The 21,653-nt window shown below is 46.0% G+C and overlaps 1 protein-coding gene across 3 annotated transcripts in view; it reads left to right on the plus strand.

The window, feature by feature from the left end:
• Positions 1–2,987: 2,987 nt before the first annotated feature.
• UXS1 (UDP-glucuronate decarboxylase 1) overlaps positions 2,988–21,653 on the plus strand; it is a 145,824-nt gene continuing 127,158 nt past the window's right edge. The window contains exons 1-2 of one of the 3 annotated variants that reach the window (XM_069757576.1): positions 2,988–3,444; positions 19,080–19,107. In XM_069757576.1, coding sequence (XP_069613677.1) covers positions 3,159–3,444; positions 19,080–19,107 — 314 coding nt within the window. In that variant the 5' untranslated portion in view covers positions 2,988–3,158. The remainder of the gene's footprint in view (positions 3,445–19,079; positions 19,108–21,653) is intronic. The other 2 variants (XM_069757578.1, XM_069757577.1) reach the window with 2 other exon arrangements.

Below are 21,653 nucleotides of genomic sequence, written 5' to 3' on the forward strand. Positions count from 1 at the left end.
ACAAAAGAGAATGAAGCAAAACATTGATCATTTCACACAAAACTCCAAAAATGGGCCAGACAAAAGTATTGGCACCCTCAGCCTAATACTTGGTTGCACAACCTTTAGCCAAAATAACTGCGACCAACCGCTTCCGGTAACCATCAATGAGTTTCTTCCAATGCTCTGCTGGAATTTTAGACCATTCTTCTTTGGCAAACTGCTCCAGGTCCCTGATATTTGAAGGGTGCCTTCTCCAAACTGCCATTTTTAGATCTCTCCACAGGTGTTCTATGGGATTCAGGTCTGGACTCATTGCTGGCCACCTTAGAAGTCTCCAGTGCTTTCTCTCAAACCATTTTCTAGTGCTTTGTGAAGTGTATTTTGGGTCATTGTCCTGCTGGAAGACCCATGACCTCTGAGGGACCCAGCTTTCTCACACTGGGCCCTACATTATGCTGCAAAATTTGTTGGTAGTCTTCACACTTCATAATGCCATGCACACGGTCAAGCAGTCCAGTGCCAGAGGCAGCAAAGCAACCCCAAAACATCAGGGAACCTCCGCCATGTTTGACTGTAGGGACCGTGTTCTTTTCTTTGAATGCCTCTTTTTTTCTCCTGTAAACTCTATGTTGATGCCTTTGCCCAAAAAGCTCTACTTTTGTCTCATCTGACCAGAGAACATTCTTCCAAAACGTTTTAGGCTTTTTCAGGTATGTTTTGGTAAACTCCAGCCTGGCTTTTTTATGCCTCGGGGTAAGAAGTGGGGTCTTCCTCCTACCATACAGTCCCTTTTCATTCAGACGCCGACGGATAGTACAGGTTGACACTGTTGTACCCTCGGACTGCAGGGCAGCTTGAACTTGTTTAGATGTTAGTCGAGGTTCTTTATCCAACATCCGCACAATCTTGCGTTGAAATCTCTTGTCAATTTTTCTTTTCCGTCCACATCTAGGTAGGTTAGCCACAGTGCCATGGGCTTTACACTTCTTGATGACACTGCGCACGGTAGACACAGGATATTCAGGTCTTTGGAGATGAACTTGTAGCCTTGAGATTGCTCATGCTTCCTCGCAATTTGGTTTCTCAAGTCCTCAGACAGTTCTTTGGGCTTCTTTCTTTTCTCCATGCTCAATGTGGTACACACAAGGACATAGGACAGAGGTTGAGTCAACTTTAATCCATGTCAACTGGCTGCAAGTGTGATTTAGTTATTGCCAACACCTGTTAGGTGCCACAGGTAAGTTACAGGTGCTGTTAATTACACAAATTAGAGAAGCATCACATGATTTTTCGAACAGTGTCAATACTTTTGTCCACCCCATTTTTTATGTTTGGTGTGGAATTATATCCAATTTGGCTTTAGGACAGTTCTTTTTGTGTTTTTTTTTTCATTTGACAAATTAAATGAAGATAATACCAAAGAATTTGTGTTTGCAATTATTTTCAGGAAGAAAATGAGTATTATCTGACAGAATTGCAGGGGTGTCAATACGTTTGGCCATGACTGTAGGATCCAGGGCTTCTCCTCCTATGAGATCGACGAGGTGGTCTTTCACAGGGGATGGGAAGACTTGGCAAATAAGTGTTCAAGGGGATTCATGGAGTTGCTGACACAGAGGAACCAGTCGTCATTAGAAGAAATGGAATAATTATGTATCAATATATATTTTAAGATTATTTCCTTACACTTTGATATCTTTTTACCCTATTCGGACTCTAGTCCTCCTTATTACACATCCACCCATCTCATTTTGCTGACGATACAGTTAGGTAATCAATTATTCATCCTCGGACAACCTCTTTATTGAAAATCCCTCACCATGTTTTTGCTACCCCATATAAGAGCAGCAAGACGTAGGGACAGAAATGCTGCTTCCAGGAATGTGTAACTTACTTAGCTGCTTGCTGTAGCTTTGATAAAATCACTGTTTTATCTGCTACAGATTTAGCATTCTCTGAATCTACACCACTGATTGGACGCGTTCTGTGTGTACTGTGCATAGGCAGAAAGCTGCCAATAAGAGGTGGGTTATACAGAGCTCATGAATATGGAGGAATATCTGGCAGCAGGTTTATTAATTCTATAGTGATAACCTCCTGCTGCAAACCCGCGATTTTATCATAGCTACAGCAAACCACTTAGTGATACATCTCTGGAACTAGGCTCCCTAGCAAGCTGCTCTCAAATTAGGCGCAACAATCTGGTGATAGATTCAAAAGAAATCCAAATAATTACTTTGTAAGCCAGAGGCCTGTCCTACAGCTAGCCATTTAGATGCCATGGTTCTCATTCCGCCTAACTGCTGCCAAGATCATTCCAAGTGTGGGCTTATAATCCTTCCAACCCCGATGCTGGGAGAAGTAGGCAGAGGGCAGTCACGTAGACTGCCGCCATTGGCGCTGCCCCCCTTAGGTCCCTTATTTTGCGCCCTGCTGTCCCCTCTCTGCTCCCTTAGTTTGCGCCCTGCTGTCCCCTCTCTGCTCCCGTAGTTTGCGCCCTGTTGTCCCCTCTCTGCTCCCGTAGTTTGCGCCCTGCTGTCCCCTCTCTGCTCCCGTAGTTTGCGCCCTGCTGTCCCCTCTCTGCTCCCGTAGTTTGCGCCCTGCTGTCCCCTCTCTGCTCCCGTAGTTTGCGCCCTGCTGTCCCCTCTCTGCTCCCGTAGTTTGCGCCCTGCTGTCCCCTCTCTGCTCCCTTAGTTTGCGCCCTGCTGTCCCCTCTCTGCTCCCGTAGTTTGCGCCCTGCTGTCCCCTCTCTGCTCCCTTAGTTTGCGCCCTGCTGTCCCCTCTCTGCTCCCGTAGTTTGCGCCCTGCTGTCCCCTCTCTGCTCCCTTAGTTTGCGCCCTGCTGTCCCCTCTCTGCTCCCGTAGTTTGCGCCCTGCTGTCCCCTCTCTGCTCCCGTAGTTTGCGCCCTGCTGTCCCCTCTCTGCTCCCGTAGTTTGCGCCCTGCTGTCCCCTCTCTGCTCCCGTAGTTTGCGCCCTGCTGTCCCCTCTCTCCTCCCGTAGTTTGCGCCCTGCTGTCCCCTCTCTCCTCCCGTAGTTTGCGCCCTGCTGTCCCCTTCGCCAGGTAAACCACAGCGTGGCGTTCCTAAGATAGTCTACACCGAACGGCAAGTCTTGACGTACTGTCACGTGATCAGAGACCGCCAGTCAGTGGCGCGCATGCTCATACGTCTATTTGCATGGCGTTATGGCTTCCTGTGTCCAGAGTATATGAAGTGCAGTGGAGTCGCGCGCATGCGCTGTGTCCTGACCGGGCAGGAACTCACTTATACCACTGTCCTGGCCTTCAGCTCTCCTCCTGGGATTCCCTAGAGACACCGGGTTCATGTCCCCGGCTCCGACTTCGGGTGCGGAACGTGGTCCGGCTGGTGATGCTGAAAAGCCGAATGCGTCGCTTACTAACTGCAATCAATAGAAGGACGATGAAGCTGCTCATTGCACTCGCCTTGATCGCCTATGTAGCCTGTGAGTGCCCATTCATTCTTTGCCAGTCAGCCCGGGGCGTGTGGTGGGGGCAATGTGAGGCTATTCTGCTCACTTCTGTGCCATGCTCCCATATATATATGTGTCTCATACTCCTGGTGTATCCTGCTGAATGTGTCCACTGGCCAAATGGCCCTGGTACCCTCCATGTTCCCTGTGATCAGTGTGGGGAGTGGCTGTGCTGGCAGTGGATGCGGGGCAGTGAGGTGACAGCGGAGGCGGTGGGGATGGCATAGCCGGGTGACAGCGGAGGCGGTGGGGATGGCATAGCCGGGTGACAGCGGAGGCGGTGGGGATGGCATAGCCGGGTGACAGCGGAGGCGGTGGGGATGGCATAGCCGGGTGACAGCGGAGGCGGTGGGGATGGCATAGCCGGGTGACAGCGGAGGCGGTGGGGATGGCATAGCCGGGTGACAGCGGAGGCGGTGGGGATGGCATAGCCGGGTGACAGCGGAGGCGGTGGGGATGGCATAGCCGGGTGACAGCGGAGGCGGTGGGGATGGCATAGCCGGGTGACAGCGGAGGCGGTGGGGATGGCATAGCCGGGTGACAGCGGAGGCGGTGGTCACGGCGCAGTGAGGTGACAGCGAAGCCAGTGGGGACGCCGCAGTGAGGTGACAGCGGAGGCGGTGGGGACGGCGCGGTGGGGATGGCGCAGTGAGGTGACAGCGGAGGCGGTGGGGATGGCGCAAGGAGGTGACAGCGGAGGCGGTGGGGATGGCGCAGTGAGGTGACAGCGGAGGCGGTGGGGTTGGCGCAGTGAGGGGACAGCGGAGGCGGTGGGGACGGCGCAGTGAGGCGGCAGCGGAGGCGTTGGGGACGGCGCAGTGAGGAGGCAGCGGAGGCGGTGGGGACGGCGCAGTGAGGTGACAGCGGAGGCGGTGGGGACGGCGCAGTGAGGTGACAGCGGAGGCGGTGGGGATGGCGCAGTGAGGGGACAGCGGAGGCGGTGGGGACGGCGCAGTGAGGTGACAGCGGAGGCGGTGGGGACGGCGCGGTGAGGTGGCAGCGGAGGCGGTGGAGACGGCGCGGTGGGGACGGCGCAGTGAGGTGGCAGCGGAGGCGGTGGGGACGGCGCAGCTCATAGATGTGGGTGGCCAGGGCATTGTGTGATGCCGTATACCTGCTGTGGGCATGTATTGCTGATGGTTCTGTACGCTGCCCAGTGTGAGTGATGTCCTGTACTTTAGAGGACATTACTCCCTTTTTCTTCATTCACGGCCTGGAGCTGCCATGCTGGAACTTTTCCTACTAAAAGGCAGTGTGGAGCGGAGTTAACATCTCGGTGCCGGCTGCTGTATACTGATCACTTCCTACAATGTACAGTAATGGATACAGGAGACAGCAGCAGAGCGGTCTATAGGACGGTGTCTGTACTGCCACTTATACAAAGTGGGCACTGTGTTCAAGTGGGTTTCATTCATGTAGTCTGGAATGTGACACATTAATGATCAGATCTGACCTGTGCAATCTTTTTCCCCCTATACCTCACTCTTGCCTTGTCCCTTTTATAAGTATTGTTCCTATCTATGGATCCACAGAACCTTGTATATATTCCGCAGCAGCACAGTTCTGACTTGCGCTGATACATGTGCTCTGCAGCGTAGACGCTGTGTTCTTCTGCTTTTGTCAGGAGTGAGGTTCTGCACCTAGACATTAGCTGCTAGCTCCTCGCTGTCTTCAGTTGGTGACTGAAGTTTTTGCTTATTGTTTGGCCACTGAAGAAAACAAATGGCCTCCACTCCAGGAGGCAGTGTCCTAAATATGCAGCATAGGTAGCAATTATTATAGCCAGGGGCTAGTTCTCTATGTGGGAACATCAAGAGATAATTACTACAACTGCCAACACCTCATTAGGTCACAGGAAGCTCTTACTTTTGTGCAACATATCTAGAATCCTTTGAGGTTGTGTAAAACGTTGCTGTTATATCACTGGGCTCTGCCATCAACATTTAATTGAAGGGGGTCCTCTCTAGATCATGGGAGTTTGGGGTCCGTAGCACATGATGGGACTCCATGGGTTTTGTCCTGTATTGCATCTATACCTTCTAGGCCTCATTCAGACATCAGTGACTTTCACGTGTGCAAGCACAGTCCGAGTTTCACTGGTGTTTGGTCAATATGTCAGTTTTTACCATCAGTGATTGTCACAAATTACAGGGAGAAATATATACGTGTATACAAAGCGTCTCCTATACACTGCAGTGTTAATCATGGACTTCACACTGATGCCATCCATGTGCTGTCCATAATTTTCCTTGACCCATAAACTTTGCAAGGGTAATTTTGATCCCTGTCTCCAACCAAAAACTGAAATGTCTGAATTTGATTTATATTTGGGAACTGTGAAAAACGGACATGTGAACCGCTCCCAAGGATTATAATGGGTATGTGTTAGGGCCGTGAAGTACACGCATAAAATACATGGACACCTGAATGAGGACTTAGTGTGATCTCAGGCAAACCTTTCTCTAAAACAGTTTTTAGTTTCCCAAGCCTGCAGCACCTCTGCCTAGAGTAAATGAGAGATGCCCTTTAACTGGGAGAACTCCACCAGCATACGGACAGTCGGAGCGAACCAAAAAGTTCACAAAAGAATTAAGTTCAGCACTTCCCGAGCCGCCATGCCAGACGTTCTGTTTAGCTGTGTTTTAGTGATGCTGCAATAAGGTTTTATGTTTTTATCAAGAACACAGTGTTGTTTCTTCCTATGAACAAACCAAGGTGTAGAAAGTTTAGAAAGGAACCACCATGGAAAGACTTGTAACTGTTCTGTGTTTTGGCTTACAACAGGTGCAAAATGCTGATCTAAATACTGATGGGTGAAATTGCCTTACACAACTTTTGAAATACTGTTGCCTTTTGACCTCCCTTAATGACCGCCAATACGTCTTTTAACTGACCTGAGATATAAGAGAATAGCCTCCCCATACAGGTGACAATCCAGCAGCTGTCGGCTGTACACTATAGCTGACAACTTTCTGCATCAGCCACGATCAGTGTTTGCACCGTCCAGCTGTTTAACCCCTTAGATGCTGCTGTCAGTAGTGACTACTTCATAATAAATGGTTAACAGAGTGTGGGGGCTTCCTCTTTATCCAAATTGGTGCCCTCAGATCATGATTGTGTGGTCCTGATGTTTGCCGTGGCAATTCATGACCAAATAGCGGCCTTAGGGTACCGTCACACTGAAACGACGCTGCAGCGATACGACAACGATGTCGATCGCTGCAGCGTCGCTGTTTGGTCGCTGGAGAGCTGTCACACAGACAGCTCTCCAGCGACCAACGATCCCGAAGTCCCCTGGTAACCAGGGTAAACATCGGTTTACTAAGCGCAGGGCCGCGCTTAGTAACCCGATGTTTACCCTGGTTACCAGCGTAAACGTAAAACAAATAAAACCACTACATACTTACATTCCGTTAATCCTACAAGCAAACCACGGAGTATAAAGACACCCAGGAGTAAAAATTGTAACAACTTTATTCAATCTCATAATTACACAAAATTACATAAAATAACAGACTCGACATACAGCGTACACATATAGTCCATGTACGGCGGACAGGAACCTCTGCATATAACACCCTAGGTACAGACAATGCATAAACCGAAAGCTACCAGGAATATGTCAGTCTTAAAACTTACTCTTATCTCTCATTAAAGTGCATAGTGCAGACTGCACATGCCCGGTAAGGCTACGTAAAGCTATATCAGTAGCATCCAATCAGATTCAAATAGGTAAACGGTACTATGCTTGTCTTACCCACACTACTAGGTGCCAGCGTCCGTCCGGCGGCCCCGACGCGCGTTTCGCGTTGGCTTCCTCGGGGGATCGTATCTGTATATGTCCATGATAGGGTATTTCCCTGTATATGGTTGGCATTAATATGCATCAGTGGTATCTGTATTCATACTTACATTCCGTGTCTGTCCTCCGGCGCTGTGCTCTCCTCTGCACTGTCAGCGCCGGTCAGCCGTAAAGCAGAGCGGTGACGTCACCACTGTGCTTTCTGGCTGGCCGGCGCTGACACAGGATGCAGGAGGAGTGCAGAGAAGCACAGCGCCGGGGACAGACAGCTGAAGGTAAGTATGTAGTGTTTGTTTTTTTAACGTTTACGCTGGTAACCAGGTTAAACATCGGGTTACTAAGCGCGGCCCTGCGCTTAGTAACCCGATGTTTACCCTGGTTACCAGTGAAGACATCGCTGAATCGGCGTCACACACTCCGATTCAGCGATGACAGCGGGAGATCCAGCGACGAAATAAAGTTTCAGACGATCTGCTACGACGTACAATTCTCAGCAGAACCCTGATCGCAGTAGCATGTCAGACACAGCGAGATCCTAACGATATCGCTGGAGCGTCACGGATCGTGCTGTCCCAGCGATCAAAGTGCCACTGTGTGACGGTACCCTTAGAGTCTGCCGGCTATTGTAATTTTGTTCAGAAGTTAGGGCCAGTTAGGTGGTAAAAATACACATTTTCATTTGTCATGCCCCTTTGCATTAATTCCTGAAAAGCACCTGAAGGGTTAATAAACTACCTCACTGCAGTTTTCAAAATGTCAGGGGTGCTGTTTCTAAAATGGTATCACTTTTGGGGGTTTTCCAATATATGGGACCCCTATAGTCACTGCAAACATGGATAAGTCCGTTAATAAATACATTTTGTAAATTTCCTTGAAAAAATAAAAAATTACTGCTACATTTTTAACCCCTTAGTGATGGAGCCAAATTTTTGAAATCTGACCAGTGTCACTTTATGTGGTAATAACTCTGCAACGCTTCAACAAATCCCAGTGTTTTTTCATGACACATTATACTTTATGATGATGGTAAATTTAGGTCAATACGTTTTGTGTTTGTTTATAAAAAATATCAAAAATTTGAGAAAAATGATAAAAAATTAGCAATTTTCAAAATTTGAATGGTTTCTGAGGGATGTTATTCTGGATTATGTCAATGAGAATAACTGTTTAACTCCATATCAGCATGGGTTTATGAGAAATCGCTCCTGTCAAACCAATCTAATCAGTTTTTATGAAGAGGTAAGCTATAGGCTGGACCACGGTGAGTCATTGGACGTGGTATATCTCGATTTTTCCAAAGCGTTTGATACCGTGCCGCACAAGAGGTTGGTACACAAAATGAGAATGCTTGGTCTGGGGGAAAATGTGTGTAAATGGGTTAGTAACTGGCTTAGTGATAGAAAGCAGAGGGTGGTTATAAATGGTATAGTCTCTAACTGGGTCGCTGTGACCAGTGGGGTACCGCAGGGGTCAGTATTGGGACCTGTTCTCTTCAACATATTCATTAATGATCTGGTAGAAGGTTTACACAGTAAAATATCGATATTTGCAGATGATACAAAACTATGTAAAGCAGTTAATACAAGAGAAGATAGTATTCTGCTACAGATGGATCTGGATAAGTTGGAAACTTGGGCTGAAAGGTGGCAGATGAGGTTTAACAATGATAAATGTAAGGTTATACACATGGGAAGAAGGAATCAATGTCACCATTACACACTGAATGGGAAACCACTGGGTAAATCTGACAGGGAGAAGGACTTGGGGATCCTAGTTAATGATAAACTTACCTGGAGCAGCCAGTGCCAGGCAGCAGCTGCCAAGGCAAACAGGATCATGGGGTGCATTAAAAGAGGTCTGGATACACATGATGAGAGCATTATACTGCCTCTGTACAAATCCCTAGTTAGACCGCACATGGAGTACTGTGTCCAGTTTTGGGCACCGGTGCTCAGGAAGGATATAATGGAACTAGAGAGAGTACAAAGGAGGGCAACAAAATTAATAAAGGGGATGGGAGAACTACAATACCCAGATAGATTAGCGAAATTAGGATTATTTAGTCTAGAAAAAAGACGACTGAGGGGCGATCTAATAACCATGTATAAGTATATAAGGGGACAATACAAATATCTCGCTGAGGATCTGTTTATACCAAGGAAGGTGACGGGCACAAGGGGGCATTCTTTGCGTCTGGAGGAGAGAAGGTTTTTCCACCAACATAGAAGAGGATTCTTTACTGTTAGGGCAGTGAGAATCTGGAATTGCTTGCCTGAGGAGGTGGTGATGGCGAACTCAGTCGAGGGGTTCAAGAGAGGCCTGGATGTCTTCCTGGAGCAGAACAATATTGTATCATACAATTATTAGGTTCTGTAGAAGGACGTAGATCTGGGGATTTATTATGATGGAATATAGGCTTAACTGGATGGACAAATGTCTTTTTTCGGCCTAACTATGTTACTATGTTACTATCCCTTTAATCCAGATGGTCATACCACAGCAAACCATTAATAAATAACATTTCCCTCATGTCGGCTTTACATCAGCACCATTTGTAAAACGTTATTTTATTTTCTTAGCATTTTAGGAGGTTTAAAAATGTAGCAGCAATTTTTCATTTTTTTCAAGGAAATTTACTAAATTTATTTTTTTAGGGACTTAACCATGTTTGAATTGACTTTAGGGGTCCCATATATAGGGAAACCCCCAAATGTGATACCATTTTAAAAACAGCACCCCCTGACATATCAAAAACTGCTGTCAGGTAGTTTATTAACCCTTCAGGTGCGTTACAGGAATTAATGCAAAGTGGTATGACAGAAATGAAAACGTGTATTATTACCACCTAAATGCCTCTAACTTCTGAACAGATTACTACAGCCGACTGACTCTAAGGCCGCTATTTGGTCGTGAATTGCCATCACAAACATCAGGACCACAAAATCATGATATGAGGGCACCAATTGGGATAAAGAGGAAGCCCCCACACTCTGTTAACCATATATAATGATGTAGTCACTATTGGCAGCAGCATCTAAGGGGTTAAACAGATTTAGACGGTGCAAACACTGATCGTGGCTGATACAGCAAGTTGTCAGCTATAGTGGACAGCCGAAAGCTACTCGATAGTCACCTGTATGGGGAGACTATTCTCTTATATCTCAGGTCAGTTAAAAGACGTATTGGCTGTCATTAAGGGGTTAAACCTCCAAAAATGCTAACAAAATAAAAGAACATTTTATAAATGGTGCTGATGTAAAGCCGACATGTGGGAAATGTCATTTATTAATGTTTTGCTGTGGTATGACTGAATGATTATCCCTTTAATCCAGATAAAGTTTGAAAATTGCTAATGTTTTAACATTTTTCTCAAATTTCTGATATTTTTTATAAATAAGCACAAAACATATCAACCTAAATTTACCATTATCATGACGTATAATGTGTCATGAAGAAAACTCAAAATCACTGGGATTTGTTGAAGCGTTCCAGAGTTATTACCACATAAATTGACACTTGTTAGATTTCAAAAATTTGGCTGTCACTAAGGGGTTAAAAAACTGGCTCTTCAGTGATCAATGGCAGCTGGCACCCCAGGGAGAGCAGTTTTCAGTTTCACTCACTGGGAGTAAAATAAACTTGGTCAAATGCCAAGGTAACCGAAAGCCCCCAAATCCCCCCTACCCGGGAAATGGACTGTAAATGGCTGACTGTAGGTGATCAGTTTTGAGGTCAGACTGCGAGTGAATACATGTTAAGGTACCGTTACACTAAACGATTTACCAACGATCACGACCAGCAATACGACCTGGCCGTGATCGTTGGTAAATCGTTGTGTGGTCGCTGGGGAGCTGTCACACAGACAGCTCTCTCCAGCGACCAACGATCAGGGGAAAGACTTCGGCATAGTTGAAACTGTCTTCAACGATGCCGAAGTCCCCGGGTAACCAGGGTAAACATTGGGTTACTAAGTGCAGGGCCGCGCTTAGAAACCCGATGTTTACCCTGGTTACCACAATACGTCCCGCACACGTGCACACGGAGAACAGTGTGCACTCTCCTACATGTGCACGTACTGCCCGCAGGAGAGACATTGCTACAGTAAGCGCTGTCCTCCCTGCGTGTGGTGCTGAAGGCGGCATTCATCTCTTCTCCCTGCAGAATCGGTACCGCTCATTACAATGATGAATATGCGCAAATTCATCACTGTAATGAGCGCTACCACGGGACCGCTCACACAGGACAAGCTGCCGGCGGCCGCTGAGAGGAGACATCGCTGGAGCTGGGTGAGTATTTTTCTGCCAGCCGGCGGGCGCACAGGGGATGGGAGGTGAGAGGTGACCCACCAACTTTATTTTTAACTTAAAAAATTAAAAAAACCTTGATTTTTCATTCCTTCTCTCCAGCGAATGCTGCTGGGGAGAAGGAATAAATGCCGGCTTCAGCACCAAAAGCAGGGGACAGCGCTTAACTGTAGCGCTGTCTCCTGCACGGTCCATGTGGTCCTCAGGCGGCACACGGCTGCCGCACGTGTGCCACACTGATCTGCCACGTGAGCACACGGACACGGATAACTCCGGTACCGATTTCTCCGGTACCGGAATTATCTGGACGTGTGAAAGAGGCCTTAAATAGTGATCCATTTGGGACTGAAAAGAGCCAGGTCTTTTGGTGAATAGAGCCAAATGGTCCAGCTCCGCAAAAAGGTCCGGATTGCCCATCACTACCAGCCTTGGCCGCAGATATAACATATCCACAGAAGTATTGGGGCCCACCACTTGCATTCAGATTTTTCATTCAGTCTCCCTGACACACGAATATAAAATTCAGACTACATGGGTAGTCGCTGGATCTACTAACAATTTGTGGAGTACGGTCTCGAATCCTGAAGACCTCACTGAATATGCCAGCATTGTAACACTCCTGCTTGTGTATTTTTTTTTTCTTAATTAGGCCCCTTTCATACATCAGTTTTTTGCGGTCAGTCACAATCTGCCGAATTTTGAAAAAAACTGATCCGGCAAAAGTTGCTGCCCAGATCCATTTCTTTTTCTCATAGACTTGTATTATCGACGGATGGCCTCACGTTTTATCCATTTTTCGCCGGTTCCTTTGAAAATTGTTTATCCAGCGGTGGAGAAAACGGACATAGTAATGTTTTTGTGTCCGTCGAAAAAACGGACAGCAACGGATCCGTCGTTTGCTAGAATGGAAACCTATGGCGCCAGATCCGCCAAATGACGGAAGCCGGCGACTGATTCCATTTTTTTTTTTTTTAACTGAGTATTCTGACTTTTTTTTTTTTTTTTTTTTTTTTAGGATCCAATTAGCTGGATCAATTTTTTACTATCTGTGACTGATCCGTTTTTTTCAACATTCGGCGGATTATGACTGATTGCAAAAAACTGATGTGTGAAAGTAGCCTTAAAGCTTCCATTTTTTTTTCTTCAACACCCTTCTGCTCCATTTCTGAGGGTCTTTGGGACTGTCCAGATCACACTGTGCTCTGCTTGACCCAGAAGCGGCTTTTGCAATGTAAGCGCCATAGGCTTCTGGCTCATGCTGAGTGACCCGGATAGTCAGAGGAGGATCGGTACTGTGCTGTATACCTGAGAAAATGGCGGTAGGTGATTATGCTAACATATACACAGATTTCATGGGAGTGCGTCTTTAAATATTCCAAAAAGTGTTATTGAAGCGTTTGGGAATTGTAGCAACTCTGCCATAGGTCTGCTAAATGCTGAGTTGCATAAGTTACTAATACGCCGCTGTCTCCATGGCGCCAATTCATAGTTTGGGGGTCTCATGTGCCATTCTTTGTGGTAACAGTGCACACAATATCTCTCAGGCAGATTCTGCCTGTAAGTGTCGCCAGCTATGAACATAATGCACAGCATTGTCTAAATGAGTGAGTCTGTCACTTCTTATAACTTCAGTGTTTGGAAACCTTGAAACAGTTAAAAATGCCATGTTCTTTCAGCAGGCAGCTTCATTTGGAGGCCACCAGCCCTATAAACTAGAAAGTACAGAGCAAAGATGCCAGCGGCAGAGCCACCACAAAACTGACTGTAAAGACGCCATAGAAAATGCTTCAGAAATACGACTGCTTACATTTTCCTGAAGCATTTTCGCCTTGAAGAACTTGATGGTTCTGTCAGCTTCTTAAAGGTGCTGTGTGCTTATATCCTAAGGCTACGTGCACACCTTGAGTATTTGGTCAGTTTTTTTTACCTCAGTATTTGTAATTCAAAATCAGGAGTGGGTGATAAATACAGAAGTGGAGCATATGTTTCCATTACACTTTTCCTCTGATTGTTCCACTCCTGGTTTTGGCTTACACATACTGAGGTAAAATAACTCTCCAAATATTCAACGTGTACACGTGGCCTTGGATATGCCAAATTCATGGAGGCGTGGATCTCTTCGTGAGTCTGGGGCTTCTGCGCCACTAGAAATGCACTCCCATCATGAACTGAAGTCCATTCCTATCATAATTTACACCAGCCTTGTAACATAAATTATGTTCAATTTGTTGGCAGATTACAGCAATGACCCCACCTGGCCAAGCCAAGAAAATTGCCAGAGCTAGCTGGGACTGATTTAGGAAAAAAAATAAAAAATTGCACTCTGTTACACAAACAGTGTGATTCTTCGAACCGTTAGTATCCTGGTGAAAACTTTGAATCAGTCAATAACTGCAGCGCTCCAATCCTTTTGGATTTATCGTTGGTACAGAAACTGTGGTGCTTTATGGCAGTTTCTATGGCTGAGCAGCTTCCGGCAAACCTTGCTTCACCAAGCACAATGCCAGGCATAGGAAGCCGTTGTTACGCATACCGCCACTGTCCTATGGAATAGTGGAAAGGTGCTCTGTGACTAATTACTCTTGGTTTGGCGAATGCCAGGAGACCGTTACCTGACTGACTTATGCCAGCTGTAAATTTTGGTGGAGTAAGGACAATGCTACTTGTTGTTTTTTCAGGGCTCGACCTAGGCTTCTTAGTTCCAGTGAGGTTAAATTTATAAATACATTAGTATAGCAAGATATTTTGGTCAAATGTATGTGTGGAGACACGGGGGTCCGCGGGTGCTCTGGTCCCTAGCTGTAACCACATAGACCAGGAATCATGCCCCCGAATGCTGACTCTCCTTTTACTGTTGAGTTAATACTACTCTGACAACACAGGGTGAGGGTATAACAGTGTGGCAATACTTTTTTTGAACTAGAAAACCGTCAAATAACACACAGACAGAACAGTCCCATCAAAATACCCAAATGGTGCAAGTAACACCTCACCCTTCCACTGACTCAGCGGAATAAGAGTAGCTGTGATTTCAGAGCTTCCAGTGCCGACTACCCCACCTGTAGCATGCACAGAGAGGCGGTAATGACCAGCTTAGGAGGCTGACAGTCCATTGAGGGTCAATGCCTGGTGACGATAGTCACAATCTGGCTTCTCCGAACATCTCCATGGAGCCAGGTGACCAGTGGGTCCCATTCCTAGTTTTCCCAAACATATTCTTGGGGCTCAGGTGGCTGGTGGGTACAAATCCTGACTACCCCAAACATATCCATTGTTCAGTGATGTTCAATGGAGCAGAACTGTATTCTTTCAACCGGGACTGGCATCCTGTAGAATATGAAATCTGTGTCCCTCGTGATGGAACCATTATCTAGCAGCTTTCCTTTACAAAACCAAAGCCAGGAACACTAAAGAGTCTCTGGGTCTTTGGATCTCTTGGATGACTTGGCTGGATGTACAGGTGCTTCTCACAAAAATAGGATATCGTCAAAAAGTTAAAATATTTCAGTTGAATACAAAAAGTGAAACTCGTATAGTCGTTACAAACAGAGTGATCTATTTCAAGTGTTTATTTCTGTTAATGTTGATGATTATGACTTTCAGCCAATGAAAATGCAAAAGTCGTTATATCAGTAAATTAGGATAATTAACAAAAAACACCTGCAAAGGCTTCCTAAATGTTTAAAAAGATCTTAGTCTGTTTCAGTAGGCTCCACAATCATGGGGAAGACTGCTGACTTGACAGATGTCCTTAAGGCAGTCATTGACACACTCCACAAGGAGGGTAAGCCACAAAAGGTCATTGCTAAAGAAGCTAGCTGTTCAATGTGCTGTATCCAAGCATATTAATGGAAAGTTGAGTGGAAGGAAAAAGCGTGATAGAAAAAGGTGCACAAGCAACCGGGAAAACCGCAGTCTTGAAAGGATTGTTATGAAAAGGCCATTCCAAAATTTAGGGCAGATTCACAAGGAGTGGACTGCTGCTGGAGTCATTGCTTCAAGAGCCACCACACAAACATATCCAGAATATGGGCTACAAGTATCGCATTCCTTGTGTCAAGCGACTCATGGTCAATAGGCCACACTAGAAGCGTCTTAGGCTACTTTCACACTAGCGTCGTTCGACGCACGTCACAATGCGTAGTTTTGAAGAAAAAACGCATCCTGCAAAGTTGCCTGCAGGATGCGTTTTTTCTCCATAAACTTTCATTATCGACGCATTGCGACGGATTGCCACACGTTGCATCTGTCGTGCGACGGATGCGACGTGTTTTTGCAGTCATTCGAGGCGCACAGGGGGTGGGAGGGTAGTGGGGACAGGGATCTTTATTTTAAACACGGAAAAAAACAAAAAAAAGGATTTTTCATATCTTCTAGCCAGCAAGCGCTGCTGGAAAGAAGATATGAATGGCGGCTTCAGCACCAGATGCAGGGGGCAGCGCTTACTTGTAGCGCTGTCTCCTGCACGGTCCGTGTGGTACCCAGTTGGCACACGGCTGCCGCATGTGTGCCACACTGATGTTCATAGTAAGCACACGGACATGAATAATTCCGGTACCGATTTTTTTTTTTTTCCGGTACCGGAATTATCTGGACGTGTGAGACTGGCCTGAACCGTTTGGGGAAGGTCATTTTCTTTAATCCCCTCCAAGACCACTTCACAGGAGGTTGCCTTCCAATCCTTAATAGGGACTCTAAATGGCAAGTGGGGTTTAAATAGCCCCACCCTTTCATCTATCCTCAGTGTTTTTCCTATTCCCTGGGGATAAAGAGGTTTCCTGGTGTGCTGTGGTCAGCGAACAGTCACTCCCTTTTTCATACCTTTCAGTAGCCGGGCAGCCGGAGATCAATCACCTTTGCTTTTCACCCCTGTATGCGGTTTCTGCTGGAGCAGGACCACACCATCCTCTCGTGCCCTGGGGCAATGCTGGATGGTGAGGGGCTGAGGTCTTCCCGTGGCTCCTCAGCCTTACTTTGGTCTTCTCCTCCTTTTCCTGTGTCCCAAGCATGCTGCTTGCGCTCAGGAAGTGATAAGAACCACAGACTCACAATGCACAATGTCACTTAGGGTTGCGTTCCACAGTAACGCCTAGCGTTTTTGCATAAATAAGAGGAATGGTGCATCAGGACGGAGAGTCAATCTTCCCTAGCTTCCTTCTCTCAATCCTTTTTTGGGGCTCAATCGTGAACAAAAAAGAGGAAATATTGACCCAAAGGAAAGTGGAGTGACTGGATTTAGAATGGGGTGTGACTAAGCTCCCGTACTAATGTGTAGGTGTCCCAATATTCTTGGCCATGTAATATAAACGTGTTGGCCCTGCTTTGTCTCCTATTTATATAGTAAGGACGCAGGAGGTGATGGAGCTGGCGTCTATTCTTGAACCTACCAGTTAATTAACCTGATAAAACCTTTTGAACTACTGCCCACCTGTTCGTAGCCGAAACTTGAAATAAGAGATGTTAGCGAATGAGAGATTTACATATCATATTTGTCTGAGCCTACCTTTTATATTTAAAGGGGTATCTGCTTCTCCCAGATCCAATCAATCCAAAAAATGTATTAAGATTAGCAAATGCCTCCAATTAGAAATGTAGTATAGTTTTCCTCATTAATTATGTTGCTTACCCCATGTGGTGCATATGGGGCAAGCAGCAGGGTGAATCAGGAGAACTATACTACATGTCTAATTGAAGGCATTTGCTAATATTACATTTTTGGCTTTTTTTTTTTTAAATAAAAACTCAACTACTGATGCATCCATAAGTCCAAACTACTAAAAAGCTCATAATGATATTGCTATTAAATGGTACAGCCGTTTCTGTAACATGCACTTGTACAACTCAACTGATAAAAATAAAGTTATGGGACTAAGAATATTGTAGTACATACTGTCCAATCTGTGTACTGCATAGTATGAATGAGAACGATAAATGGGTTTGTTGAAGAAATTTCATTAAAACTTGTATTTTGTTTTAAATCTTTGGTTTTTGTATGTAGGAGTCCAGTGGGTGGTCCTACTCGGTGATTGACAGCATTCTGCATGGACAGTCATACAGGCAACACTAAATATGACCACCCACTGGACTCATGTATACCAACACCTGGCAGTAAAATTAATAATATACAAGTTTGACTTAAACGTTTCCCGCAAGTATCAATCTGATCAGCTCCTTTTGCTCTATAATATCCTTCCTGCAGATGAAGTGCCAGTGACAGGTTCCCTATGACATGAATACCATTAAACCTAAAAGCCTTTTTGGTAGAATAGTTACCGTATTTGTCCATTCCACCCTAGAAAGATTTAGATATTTTTCCGTGATTTGATTTTTCATACATTATGATTATTGGTGGCTTTAGCAATTGCAGCTCGAGCTGCAAAAACATTGAAGCCCTCATACAGGTGTGTTGACGGAAAAATGAATTTGCGCTGCATTGTACTTTGACGCTGCGTAAACTCCCTCGCGGCGCAGGTTTACGCGCCGCATCATGTTGATTATCTGCAGCGGAGAGGCTAGCCTCCCCTGTGTAGTCTCGCCCATAGCCATTCATTAGATGCGGGAAATCACTGATCACATGCCGATTTAACTGCGTAATTAGAACACAGCGTTTTGGATGCTGCAAAAACACACTGCTACTTCTGCGTCGTGGGCACATAGCGTTAGAGCACTTGGCATGCTAAACACTGACATGTGAATGCGCTCTTATGGAGGGACCTATGATTAGAATGGAGTTGGATCGTGTTATCCAACACAAAAAAAGTGCAACTTCCCGACTTTTATGTGAAGTCAAACGCCAGCCTTTTTTTCTCTATCCCTTTGTTAGTAATCATGTATGCAAGTATCTCACATGTAAGTCCATTTTCGACAGTCAGCACCTTTTATCTGTTTACAGCCGCACTCTGGCAACACGTAATGGCTTTGGTAAGCTGCCGGATCGCTGTGTTCCGGAAGTCACTTTTCTCAATACGAGGCTACGGAGCCACGTCCATTCAGAATTCCCATATACTTGCATTGAGGAGGTTTGAAGGTGACACATGTCAGCCACTGTGCGACTTGTCTGGTCACAACTGCAGTCAGGTGGTGCCGGAACAGGGCTGAAAATGGGTGAAGAAGGCAACCGGTGAGTGACTACGTGCATTACACTCACAGGCGTGATCCCGAACACAGAATTAGTAAAATCGCTGGAGTGGTGCTTTTAACACCATTTCCATGATGGAAAAATGATTTCTGATGAGACTGAAAAGGGCCGATGTGACTTCTGTTCTTGGAAGTGTCTTCAACTGCAATATCTTTCAACATAACCCTGAAACTGTTATCTGACTGATAACGGACGCTGTTCTGTTGACCTTGTGCATGCTTAATGGTGTGTTTTTCTTTTTTGTATTTAAATGTGGTAAGAGATTGCAAAAGTTTATAAAACGTCAGCTGTCATAATGAAACAGTGGATACTGGAAAAAATAATTATATAATCAGTTGTACATTATTTGTTCTTTATTTTTCAGCTGTTTGGGGAAACTTTGTCAACATGAGGTAAGGTTATTTTAATTTTAGCCATTATTGTAAGCAATGTAAAAACTTGCGAGTATACCTGATGGGGCCTGCGCACACGTGGCGATTAGTCGCATTTTTGTTTCTTCTGTGCAGATTTGTCACATAACCTAAATGATTTCCTGATGCAGCAAAGTGAATGAGAATTCTGGAGTCTCATACACGCGTTGCTTATTTTTGATTTTCAGATCTCACCCCTACAGAGTGGGGAATAATCTGCACCAAAAAAGTGCTTATTTTACACTACGTTTTTTCTGCCAAGAGATGCAGAAACGTCTACACCAAATACTTAACGTGTGTACTTGCCCTCAGGTTAGAACTCTGATTTTGATTTTGACAAAAGATTAGCTTGACTACAGTCATTAAAGAAGCACTCTTCCTCCTCCCATCAGTTTTATCCTCTTAATATATTGCAGTAATCCATTATATAGCATTGTGTACTTACAATTGCTAATTTTGCCTTTCTGCCCAGATAATTCTTCTTTTCTATTAGGTCTATGACCTCATGTGACTAAAAACTGACTCGTTGAACCCTGCAAAGCTCTATGTAGGAACAGGAGGTCAATTTTTCATGTATGAGTCACTATAAAAGTCCCTGGTGGGGAGGGGGAACTGCTGGTTCAAGAGTTGGAAGAGCAGAATGATTTCTACAGGGGCAAGGTACTTCTCTTTTCCCTTCTCTATGTAGAAACCAGAATGATTAGCTGGGTAGAAAGACAAAATGAGCAATTGTAAGTACATAATGCTGTTTAACATGATTGCAATATTTTACCCTTCACCACGACAGCACCCACTATGAGAGAGGGACCCGCCCATAGGAACAGGAAACCTACAGAGATAAAAAGGGCGGTCCCCCTCTCCTCCTCAGTTGGTTTCCTGTTCCTATCGGAAATCCTGGAACACCTACATGGAGGGAGGTGGTCGGAGCACCTCCAGGTTACCTGAACCATGCCACCCGCCTGTGTGGTATCCGCGGGAACAGCAGGGGCTGCGGTATCAGAGGCAGCGTCGGGGGAGGCACTGCATGCATCCTCCCCCCTCGTCTGGGCACCATCCGGCAGGTTCCGGGCGACTGAAGTCCGGCCTATGGAGGAGGCAGGTGTGGAGGATCGTCCGCTCTCCAGCGGCGCTGCTGCGAGAATGTGCCTGGGAGCGGCGGCGGCAGCATCGCGCGGGTAAGTCCGCGCTGATTCACTGAACCGGAAGTGGATGGGTACACTTCCGGTTCGTGGCAGGCGGCGTTCTAATGGCCGCGCTGCTCAAATACAGGCCGGGGCACAGCGCTAACTGCTCACCATGCTGTCCCCGGCACATAACGAGCCTCCACCAGTAGTGGATGAGAGCTTGAGCAGTGCTAAATTAGCAAGAAAGAGTGATCGCTCCATGGCAGGAGCTGATACTCACAGGAGCAAGACAAGAAGTAGAGAATCAGATCTACTTATTCCCCACACAAAGTCTCCACCTCCAAGACCGGTATGGCGTTGACTTCACTGGGTGAGTGTTTCATGATCCTCTACCTATAAGCTGATCCCTTCCTTCTCTGCTCTCCCCTTAGGCTAAAAAGTCCAGTAAAACTAAACACAAACAATGTGCTCTATGTTTGCAACCCCTGCCTGACACATACCCCAAGAGGTTATGTCAGGACTGTATAAAGCAGACTTTGCAAGATGAGGAGGCTGTAACATCTACAAATATTAGAGCCATAATACGACAAGAGATCCAGTCTCTCGGGTCAAAATCCTTAGAGAAACATGGAACTAAGCACCTCTCTCCTGCCTCTAGTACGGAGTCCGAAGAGGGCCTTGTCCGTTCTTCCAATACTTCAGGATCATCTTCCAGCTCGTCTGAAGATGAAGGCGGAACATGTTTTCCTGTAGAAAGTATAGATAACCTCATAAAATCCGTAAGAAACACTATGGGGTGTCCAGACACGAGACCTGTAAAGTCTGCAGAGGATATCATGTTTTCAGGTCTGGGTCATAAAAAAAGGCGAGTTTTCCCAGTGGTGTCGGCCATCTAAGACCTTGTAAAAAAAAGAGTGGGATAAACAAGGGAAGGGGTTTCTCCCATCCTCTTCTAAGAGACGTTACCCCTTCAGTGACGAGGAACTAACAGTATGGTCCAAGGTTCCTAAAGTAGATGCGGCAGTGGCATCCACCTCCAAACCATCTTCTCTTCCTGTAGAAGATGCAGGAATCTTACTAGATCCTTTGGATCGTAAGACTGAGGCACTCCTGAAAAGATCCTGGGAGACTAACACAGGAGCCTTTAAGCCGGCCATATCGGGCACGTGCACTGCAAGGTCATTACTGGTATGGGTAGACCAGCTTGAACAGCAGATAAAAGGAAAGGTCGCAAGGGACAAGATCTTACAAACAGTCCCTTTAATTAAAAGTGCTGCGGCATTTTTAGCTGACGCTTCAGCAGATTCTTTAAGATTGGCAGCAAGGTCTGCAGGACTTGTCAATGCGGCCCGTCGAGCCCTCTGGTTGAAGGGATGGAAGGGTGATACACAATCTAAGTCCAGA

The sequence above is a fragment of the Ranitomeya imitator genome, chromosome 3, assembly GCF_032444005.1.
Source record: "Ranitomeya imitator isolate aRanImi1 chromosome 3, aRanImi1.pri, whole genome shotgun sequence".
NCBI classification, from domain to species: Eukaryota; Metazoa; Chordata; class Amphibia; order Anura; family Dendrobatidae; genus Ranitomeya; species Ranitomeya imitator.